The sequence below is a fragment of the Fundulus heteroclitus genome, chromosome 2 (genome assembly GCF_011125445.2).
Source record: "Fundulus heteroclitus isolate FHET01 chromosome 2, MU-UCD_Fhet_4.1, whole genome shotgun sequence".
NCBI classification, from domain to species: domain Eukaryota; kingdom Metazoa; phylum Chordata; class Actinopteri; order Cyprinodontiformes; family Fundulidae; genus Fundulus; species Fundulus heteroclitus.
This window is the reverse complement of record NC_046362.1, coordinates 28681598-28692711: the sequence shown is the minus strand read 5'-3', so window position 1 is coordinate 28692711 and position 11114 is coordinate 28681598. Positions and strand designations below refer to the sequence as shown.

General features: G+C 38.6%; 1 protein-coding gene across 1 annotated transcript in view; it reads left to right on the top strand.

Annotated features, from left to right (window-relative positions):
* Positions 1-1394: 1394 nt before the first annotated feature.
* The window catches only part of hydin (HYDIN axonemal central pair apparatus protein), a gene marked incomplete in the record, with an annotated part of 105325 nt that continues 95605 nt past the window's right edge, over positions 1395-11114 (top strand). Inside the window, 6 exon segments of the mRNA XM_036152103.1 lie at positions 1395-1480; positions 2870-2977; positions 3918-4040; positions 8344-8463; positions 8742-8876; positions 10861-11060. Coding sequence (XP_036007996.1) covers positions 2897-2977; positions 3918-4040; positions 8344-8463; positions 8742-8876; positions 10861-11060 — 659 coding nt within the window.

Below are 11114 nucleotides of genomic sequence, written 5' to 3'. Positions count from 1 at the left end.
AAGCCATTATTTCAGAATTGTATTCTACTGTTGTAGTAAAGCTGCCTGTAGAAAACTATCTTAAAGACTTAAGTAAACTCCTACTAATGCCATTTGATTTTAAATGTTACTAATGATCTGATGTGCATAGACCAATAACAGTACAGTTAACATTTTGAGTTGAACAACAATTCCTTTTCACTGTGTAATTATATTTGGAATAAGGTGTACATTTATTAATTTATTGAAAAACAAAACAATTAGTAGGGGAAAGTAGATACAAATAAAAGTGCGTTAGATGGTCAAGAAGAGCGGTCAGTGGGGTGGCCAGGACATGGCAGGTAGACTGCACCTGAGGACTGCATATCTTTGTGATTGCATCGGGCTCAAGCCTCTTTTATAACTTAGTTTGCATTAATAAATCAACCCTTACATACATTTTTTTTTAAATTCACATCATAGTGGTTGAAGTAGTATTGTGTGTGCTTTCACAACATGCAACTAGGGACTAGTTCAATACCTTTGACATGTGCATATGCACAAAATATGAGGCTGATTTCCCCTATCCCCAATAATACTTGACTACGCTTTGGTTTGCAGTCCTCACAAAGGGTATACATATACATTCAGTGTTTCATCAATAGCAAAGCCTCTTCAGTATTATTACCTGCATCAGACAGACAGAGAGATGCTTAAAGCAGCAATATTCTGCTTGCACCCCAGAGTTTTGGGCTGCTGCTATGATGTTTGCTTTGTATTGCTGTGTCCACTTCTGAGATCATTCATCTTATGGCCTTTACTGATCTTTGAAGACCTTGAATATGTCAAGAATGACGGCAAAGAAGCAAGTTCTGTCAAAGAGAGGCATCAATGAGTGATTGAAATTCTGCAAGACTGTACAGCAGAAACGTGCGGTTACTTGATTGTTTTGGACATCTGGAATACCATTTCTATAGAGAAGAAAAAGAGAGAGACACTTTAAGACCTATTATTAATCACAATACTAATTAATTATTAACCAATCTAGTAATTGATATCACTGTATTTGTAATGTAACTTTCAGAAGTAAAGTAGCCAAAAACCCATGAATAAAATCTCACAATTGTAATTATTCAACCACATGAAATCTTTGTTCTGACATTCAGTAGACTGCAACCTGAAGTGAAATGTACAGTAAAATTAACACATGGTCGTTTATATTTCATGTTTCTAAAACTCACCATAGCAACTTTTACATAAAGTTTAGTGTTTGTCTAAAAGAAAACCCCGTTTCCAAGCAAATTTGTTTTGCCCTACAAGGTAAGTTGCCTGTTCCAATATGGCGAACACCCTCACGTATCAATTCCAACGCAGCCAGACGACAGTTGACGCTGTTGTAGTTGCCAGCCAATCAGGAAGCAGGTTATTGGGTCACATACGGTAGACCTGTTGCTATGGACACTAAAAAGACATCAACTGAAACTCGTGAGTTTCTCGTAGAAATGAAGTTGCTTACACCGCGGTAAGAGTTTGTTAGGGGTTTATTTTGTTAGCACACGTCTAATAGAAGTGTTTTTATGTTAGTGACGTGCTAATTTTACGTAGAAAATATTTAAAACAACGAAATTTAAGTCAACGTTTGTTACCGTTTGTTTTTTATATGAGCCCGACGAATAGTTTTCTGTCAGTGTTAAAAAGTACATTGTAGCGGCATATATTTAGCCTGTCTTTGGCAGAATTGTTGTCAACGCATGGACATTTGTCGTGCTAATAAAAAATCCTTTGGTCAGGCGAAATTAGAAAATGTGTTTTCGACGTTTTGTACGTTATGTTTATAGTTATTACTTTTAGCATAGCATAGCATGGCATCTAAGACGATTACTTCTAAAACATCAGCAGCAACTCTTTAGCAAATGATTTACCATTTATGACCAGAAATGGTAAAAAAAGGCGACATTTTAATTAGTTATTTAAAATCTATAAGTGAAGCGAAGTACATTTCCCCGCCTGCAAAAGAACTATTTGATGGATTTCACTTATTTTAAACATAATACGTCTATTTCTCAGTATCTCAATTATAGTCTGCACTAAACTTGTCACCATCTGACACAAACTTGCCTGTTCTCAACTTTAGCTTCAGAAACAATAGATTTACAAGTGTGAAGCTAATATCTTCATTTTTTAAATCACAATTTTTACTGACTGGAAACCTTTGGAACCCTGGATTAATGTTGCTGTCAAATATATATATATATATATATATATATATATATATATATATATATATATATATATATATATATATATATATATATATATATATATATATATATATATATATATATGACAGGCACCAGCAACCCCCGCCACCCCATGAGGGATTAAGCAGGTCAGAAAAATGGATGGGCTACATTAGTAGCCAATTGCTACATTAGTTGCTGATTAATTGTTGAAATAACTATAACACATCACCAACTAACTTGACAAAAGACTATTTATAGAGATAATCTAAAACAAAGAATAAATATACTCAATGCAGTGATCGCCTTGACAACACATAATCATATATTGCATTGTAATGTTACACCTGTATCATAATGCTGCTTATTAAGTGTGTGGATGACATAGGAAATTTAAGTGTTCTGTCTTGCTGGTAATTTGATTGGATTCTACTGTCAGAACAAGGGCAACAAAAGACAACTGAGGAAATTTTTTCAGTCCTGAAGAGGTTGCATACATTACTAATCTCGTCGAGGCCTGTTGTTAGGGGAGCAGCTAATTATTTTCTGTGCTGATCTCTCTCTGGAGGCTGTCTAAGCCTGCTGCTGACGAGCTGAAATTCTTTCTTTCTAATCTATTAAACAAGAATTAAGTATCAGTAACAGACACTGTTTTTTTTTTCATATTGCAGGTGATTTTGCTACAGAACACTTTCAGAATGAAAGCGGTTCACATCCAGCACTTAAGCTCTCTGCTTTGCAAAAACAAAGTCCTTGTAAAGGAGGAGAAGCCAAGACGGGTGAGCAGACTCTGCTTTTGATGTTGTTTACTTGTCCACCTCAGCAATATCAACATTTAAAAACACTCTGCAGATGTATGAACCCAGTTTTAATGATGAGTTCTCACGCTCCCTGTTTTCCAGTGACCATCATTTTGGACGTTGTCCAATGCTTTTAAACAACCCTCTTCAAACGACCGATTGCCCTAATAATTAGCTTGGCTCCTTATAGGGAACAAAAATCAATCCTTGACTGCAGTGACTTCACCTCAGCAATTTCAGGCCTATGTTTTATCCTGCTTCCCATATAGTGCTCTCAGATTAAAATCAGATTTCTATTCGGCTAAACATGCCTTTCCATGTATTAGATAGATAGACGGATAGATAGAAGGATGGATGGATTGATTTCATGGAGACAGTTTTTGTGTGCTGTGAGAAGGGCACGCATTGTCAGCATGTCTATCAATTTTTTCAGGTGTGTAAAGGCCAGAAACTGTTCCACCATCCTGATGTTGGTTGTCTGGATCAAAATCTGTGCTCTTTCGTCTTTGCCCTCACACCGCAACTCTTTAGCCATTTGAGATGTTGGGATTTAATCAATGCCAATATTTTAATCAGTTTATTAACAGCTTACTGGTAAATGAACAACCATCACTGCCAATTCAGTGTGCTACCACATTTACCTGTGGCATTTGCACACTAAGTTAGATGTTTCTTTGTCTCTGGTACACTCAAAACGAGGTGTTGGATTGTGTAGCTTAGGCATCAACCACAAAATAACCGCTGATCGTTCTCACTGAACCAAGCATTCTTCACGAACGTTTTACTGTTTATAGATGTTTCCAAATTGTTTATGCATCACACATAACAATCAAAGCCCCATTATATGTGTATATTGGATATACATTACAGAGGCAGCCAGTGCAGACTGGATAACAGACCCTGTCATGTGTGATTGCAGGTGACTCCATCAGTTTTTACGCAGGAAATGCTGCAGTCCACAGAGGAGCGCCTGAGTAACACTACAGAGGTTTACCTGCCCCTCAGGCTCGAGACTCAAGAAAGTAATACCCTGCATCACAAGGTAAATGTCAGCAAACATTGTTATACCTCTAGACTTTATAATAAATAAGTTCTGAGAGACATCAGTTGTAATGGGTAGAGTTGGCAAAGTGACATTTGGCCCTGTGAAATGACTTGGATTTATAAAAACTTGAATTCTTTGGCGATAAAACATTATAAATGACAACCCTAACTGAGAAATAGTTGAAATGAGGTAAAAAACAGAATATGATAGTCATCATTCTATTAATAAATATAGTTCATCAGTGTGTAATTTAATCTTGGTATACAGCTGTTCTGTGAAAGCCTCAGAGGTTTGTCAGATAAGAAGCACTTAACTGACTGGCAGACAAGGACAGAATTACTAGCAGAAGCAGCCAGGAAGCTGCAGAGATTCAGAGCTTATGTGGGACAATCTGTCGACACGACAGCTATTAGTCGTGCTCCCCATAAATCGGCCATTAATAACAGACTGGCAAGATAAACATTATTGCTGAAATAAAGCCATGAAAAGTCCTTTTTTGAGTCTGTGTCGAGCCATATTGGTAATAGCACACATGTGGAAAGAGGTGATCTGATCCGATGTGACAAAAGTGTTATTTTTTCACCTAGTAACAAAATGCTATGGACAGTAGAAAACTATCAATGCCTATACGTCTGATTACACCATTGTACTGTGGAGATGCTCTTCTTCAAAGGGAGCTTGGACACTAGTCCCAGTTCTTGTTGCATGAAAGCACGTACAAGGCAGTTCTGGCAGAAAAAGCTGTCCAAAGTCTGCAAAAGACTTGAGAGTGTGTCAAAGGCTTACCTTCCAACAGGACAACATCCTTTGTTGTCCTGTTGGAACATTGTCTTCCGCTTATCCGAGATCAGGTCGCAGGGCAACAGGTTCATGAGAGAACACCAGAGATCCCTCTCCCCAGCGACATCCTCCAGCTCATCTGGGCCCAAGGCGTTCTGAGGCCAGACAAGATATATAATGCCTCCAGCGAGTTCTGGGTCTTCCCCCAACAAAATACCTTGGGCAACATGGTCGTAAGCCTTCTCCAGATCCATTAAACACATTTGGACTGGAGATGGATGAACGGATGTTCCACTGTTCCACGGCCAGGACGAAAGCCACATTGCTCCTCGTAGATCACAGATTCAATAACTAGTTGGATCCTCCTCTCCAACACCCCAGAGTAAGCGTTCCCAGGGAGGCTGAGTTGTGTGATCCCTCAATAACTGGAACACACCCTCCAGTCCCCTTTCATAAAAATTTGGTTCACTACCCCTGTCTACCACTCCAGTGTTGTTGTCCTGGTCCTTCCTGTGACACTGAAGAGGTGTGTCATCCATGGCAGCCCTACAGTACCCAGAGCCTTCAGAAACTCTGCTGAATCTCATCCACACATGACGCCCTTCCACCGGGGAGCTTTTTAACTTCCTCAGCAATCTCTGGCACGGTGATGGAATTGCATTCTCTCAATACAGAGGCTCTGCCTGGTGACCGGGATGAGCGCCTGACATTGTCCTCAGTGCGGAGTTCCCCTCCCAAAGCATACACAGCTTGGGATGGTCCCTGATTCCCTTTTATGAGTCACTGAATGGCTTTCCAGAACTTCCTTGAGGCCAACGAGAAGTTTCTCTCCATAGTCTCTCAAAATTCCTCATGCCCGAGTTTTAGCGTCCACAACCACAGAAGCTGCAGTCCTTCTGGCCGCCCGGTACCTGTCAGCAAGGACACTAAAGGCCTCCTTTTTTCAGCCAACAAGACTGGCGTCCACCAACGGGTCCTCTGGTAGCTGCCACAACAGGTACTGATAAACTTCAGGCCAGCTCCTGGAATCTGCACAGCTATGGAGGTCCTGACTATGGTTCATCCCAATTCCATGTCCCCAAACTCCCTCGGGAGATGAGATACATTTTCCCAGAGGCTTGAACTGAAGACCACTCAGACAGGTTCTTTAACATTCCCTGTTTAGGGGGACCATAGCTTTAAACATATAGCCAGAGCTACGGTAAGTTTGTTTGTCAATGGATATTCATGTTCAGTCCAGTCAAAGCTCTAAAAAAGGATATGAAAGTTCATTTTCACTGAGACTCTACATCTAAAAACAAAAAAACTAAGCTACATTAAAGAATCTGTAAAAAAAAAAGAAGAATCAGTCTCTGTAGTAGTAAGCAAAGCGGGTAGAGACATACCTTAAAAGATTTGCAATTGTAACTGTAGACCCCGGGTGGTTCTACAGAGTATTGAGGGGGCTGAATGCAAATACACAGCACACTTTTTTTAGACTTTTATTTATAAAACGTTTGAAAACCGTGTGTCTTTCCCTTCCACTTTACGGTTATGACCTACTTTGTGTTGGTCTGTCTTCTAAAATATCAGCAGTTTCTGGTTGTAGCTTGACAAGATATGAACAAAGGGGAATTAAGGCTTCTGCCTGGAAATTTAGGTAACTACATTTTCTTCCGTCACACAGCAGGTGCTACTAGGTCGAAGTGCTTTGCTGTCAAAAGTTCATTTAATGTATTTAAAATTAATAAACACCAACTCAGCAAATTTAACTGCAAAAATTTGCATCCCCCCTGGATGTCTTTCTGTTGACTTGTTAAATATGCAAATCTGAACGTGACAAGTCTCCAGTGTGGGCACCTTATCCACCGGTGATAACAGAAAGTATGCAGCAAATAGGTCATAAGTAATTTAGATTAACTCTAATAAGCTGTGTAGTTCTATAAATAGGTTCTAAGACCTAAACACGTGTAAAACAGGCGATACTATTTTTAGTTTTTCTCCACTTAATGTCTGAATCATAGGAACTGCTGGGATAATTTAGTTGAAAGCAGCACCTCTTAAAAACACAAGTGAACCCATTTCAGATCCTCTTTCTATGGTCTGTGTGTACGTCATGCAGTCTTGTGGAGTGTGGGAATTTATGTTATTTGATTCTTGTATTTTTCAGTTATAGATAAGCGTGGAAAGGATAATTTACACGAGTAAGAAACATTTTGGTTTCCCAGATCCAATATTCTGCATTGTAAAATGTGATTAACTGCTAAGCACATAATCTATCTCAATCCCAAGGTCTCTCTTGTAAATAGGAAGTCGTGTCTCAATGTGACTACGTGTTTAAATCAAGGAGCCAATAGGTTTAAGATGAGGCTGACTGCTAAGGAGTTGAAGAAAATAGTAATAAACATAATAATAATAATAACATTGAGGATTTATTTGTATCATTATTATGCCCTTTAGTTACTTACTAATCACCCCGAGAGGATCACACTGAAAAAAGAAAAGAAAATGTAGAGAAATCTGAAATAGAATTAAAAAAATGGTTATTTTTAGATAGCCCAGTTACTTGTTTAAGTTCATTTACTGCCATAGTAAACTAATCACCTGCGTGCTCCATTAAAGCTTCATGTTACAGTGTAAAAACATTGTGTGCAGTTTCTTTGTCTTTCTGTTTTGCAATTATTTTGTCTTCACTAAGTATGCTAAATTACGCCAGTAAGATGCCTGTAAGGTGGATTTAAAGTGGAGGATGCAGCATGTATACCTCATAGGGTTACTTTAAAGCAGAGCGATGAATACCAGCTGTCAATGGGCGAGAGGCGGGGTACACCCTGGACAGGTCAGTCTGTCCAGGGTGTACACACTCACACCTAAGGAGAATTTAGAGAGACCAATTAACCTAACAATCATGTTTGAGGGAGGAAGCCGGAGTACCCGGAGAGAACCCATGCATGCACAGGGAGAACATGCAAACTCCATGCAGAAAGACCCAGGGCAAGGGTACTCGTGTGTGTTCTGTTAAGCTGGTGCTGAAAATCTTGTTGTTCGTGTTGCAATCGTTTTTTTAATAAATATGTAAATGAACGTTTATAGAGGCAATCAAAAGTTGCGTTATTGCAAACAACTGACACTCTTAAACACACCACCTCCATTGTCCCATGGGCCTTTTAGCCGCTGATGAATGCTGCTTTGCCCAGCCTGACAATTTAGGCGGACAACCATGTCTTGGTAGGTTTGCCGTCGTGCCAAACCTTTTATTTTTGGGTAATGTGTTTGACAGTGCTCTGTCAGATGTTCAAAGCTTGGGCTATTGTTTTATAACTTAACTCTGGTTTCAACATGTCAACAGTTTCCTTCTTGCTTGCTGTTTATTCACTAATGTTCTTTAACAAACCTTGTAGGCCGTCACAGCTGTATCTATACTTAGAGTGAATTACAGAAATGTGGAGTCTAAATAGTGATTCACTGATAAATGATTTTTCAAGGCACTCTTTTGGAAGGAGCTCATTAGAAATATTCATGGATTTATGTGTTTTTCCAGCTGTCTACGATAAAGCCAGACCAGCCAATTTTCCAGCCTTACCCATCAGAGCTGGTCTTCCAGAACTTCATTCCCTCACAGACCTACAGTTTGCCTCTGCTGCTTTTCAACAATGACAAGGTTTGTTCACATGTAAATCGTAATGTTTTATATAAATGGGATTTAAAACAACATATGGCTGGGCGGGTCTTTTAATCATAACAGATTTGGTGATAGAAGGACCAAAATATGTACATTTCTAGGCCCCTCTGGGCTTTTTCTTGTGTCTTATTGTAACAATGTTTTGTGGCAGTCATGGAAAATGACTGGAAATGTCATTGTAGTATAAGGTCAAAGTAGTCACTTGTCTGTGAGTTTTGCTTTGTGTCAGCTGTATAACAGTGCTTGTTTTGTTTAAGGTTGCACACGCTGTAAAGTTGGAGCAGGATGTTTCAGAACACTTTTATGTGGTGGGTCCAGAAAATGGAAGCAGCAAAGTAGCACCAGGAATGACTACCAGCTTTATGATATTCTTCACACCGCATGAGAGCAAGGTACTGTTCCTGATATTCACTGCAAAACGTATGAATCAGAAAGAAGAGTAATATTATAATAATTTACTCCCGGCTTGATATATTTGAATTCAGAAAGATTTCTAGACCAGATTTTAATTAATGTTCACTTGAACATTTTGTTGTAGCTGTTGAGTATCTGTATTCTAACTTATTATTTTAGTTTTTTAACAAAGCATAATAAATTTGAAGTTGTCTGGTAGACTTTTTGTGGGGCCTTAGTTGTGCCGGTGACTAGTCACCCAGGGAAGGTTAAACCCTCACAGAGGAGGAGGTCTCAGATTTCAGCTTTCAAAAACATACAGTCCAGCATTAAGCCTGATGCCCAGTCAGCTTCCAACCAATTCGCACCGATTTGTGTTTGACCAAACATCTCTCAGTGAGCCAGGCTACCAACGGCACTAACGACACTCTATCGTCAGAGGAAGCCACTCTGCTTATGAATTTAGATCTGCACAACAGCACATCCCAAACAGCTTCAAAGCTTGGAACCTCACCGGCTTTGAATGAAGATGAAGAAACATTTTCAACTACAAGAACTGAAGTCCAGTTGTTTTTAAAGGAATTACCTTTTTTGGCCTTATATGTGATTCTGTCATACTGACTTTCAGTTTGTTGGTAAGGTTTGTGAATTACATCTCTTTATCTGAGGACTTCTTGACTTTCTTATGAGATCAAATGTAGTTTTAGGCAAATGCTGATTCATATACAACTGAGGAAGATACTGCCACCATTTACCATGTACATATGTGTTCTTAAAAACTTTGTACATAGAATATATTTAGTTTAATCCAACTGGATTGTTGGTATTTGGGACCTGCTGCTGTGAACTTAGAACATTAACTTAAAGCCAATAGGACACAGCATTCTTAACTGTCTGAGACAAGGCAAATAAAAAAATACATATTTTTAAATGTTCAAATAAAAAAAAAATGAAAATTGAAAAAACAAAAAACATCTGTTTTCTCCAAAGGATAGATAAAAAAAAAGGATGGGTAGCAAACATACATAAAAAGCCCCTTGATAGAGCATGTACTTAGAAGTTGGAAGTACTGTGTTGTGAAAAAGTGTTTGCCCCACCAAAAAAAGGAAAAAGTGTTTGCCCAGTAACATTTTCTTTTGTTTTTGTCATTTGAACATTTTATATCATCAAACAAATTTTGCCATGAGACAAAAACGACCTAATTAGACACAAAAAGCAGTTTTCAAATGAACGGGCCTTTGTGAAAAAGTTACTACCCCTCAAACCTAATAACTTTGGTGGCACCAATTACCATAAGGGTATAGCTGACAAAATAGTAAATTTAAATCATGACATAATTGTTTTATTTCTGTCACACTGAAGGGTTTTGGAGCCAGAACAGCCTGTTATTTATAAAGTTCAAAGTTCAGGCTTTGACTAGGCCACCCCAGATTATGTTGCTTTTTTTAGGTGTTCAGAACTGCTGCATAACCCTAAAGCCATTGAGCTTACGGTGACAAGAGAGCAGAGAGGCAGCCCTAGATTATCACACCACCACTACCATGTTTGACTTTTTTCATAATGTTCTTTATCTCAATTGAGGTATTAATTTTACACAAGAAGAAACCTGTTTACATTCACACTGAGTCATGATGGTTAAGGTTGCTTTATCTGCAAAAGTGTAGTGTGACAAAAAAGCAAAGACATAAGAAATCTGAAAGGGGGGTATTTCTTGACAGCACTGTTTAAAAAAGTGAGTTTTAAGAAGAGTTTACATTGTGGACAGCTGCTGAGGTGATTCTTGTTTGTTCCATAAAAAAAGATCCTTTAAAGTGGATAGTTACTGCTCTCTGTCAAACCTGACAAAAAACAGAAAGGAGGGATTTTACCTAAATCTACATTAAAAAAAAACTTCACAACTGATTGTTTTCTCTAACTTATTCAGTGGTTAGATCTGTTTTGTCTTTTTAATTTGTGTGTTGTTTATCTTTTGTCTCAATTTAGGACTACAATCACAGACTGGTTTGTGTGACACCAAGAGACCGTTTTGAGATTCCTATTCGTGCCATCGGGCCACGCGCCATTCTTGACTTTCGAGATGAGATTCGTTTACCTCCTTGTCTAGTGAAGGCATCCACAGAGAAAACCCACTTTGTTTGCAACATAGGCAACTGTAAGGCCATCTTCAAGTTGCACACGCGAAGGTTAGAGCCAGTACAACAGATAAAGAAAGATATTTCTAGGATATTTTCTTTATA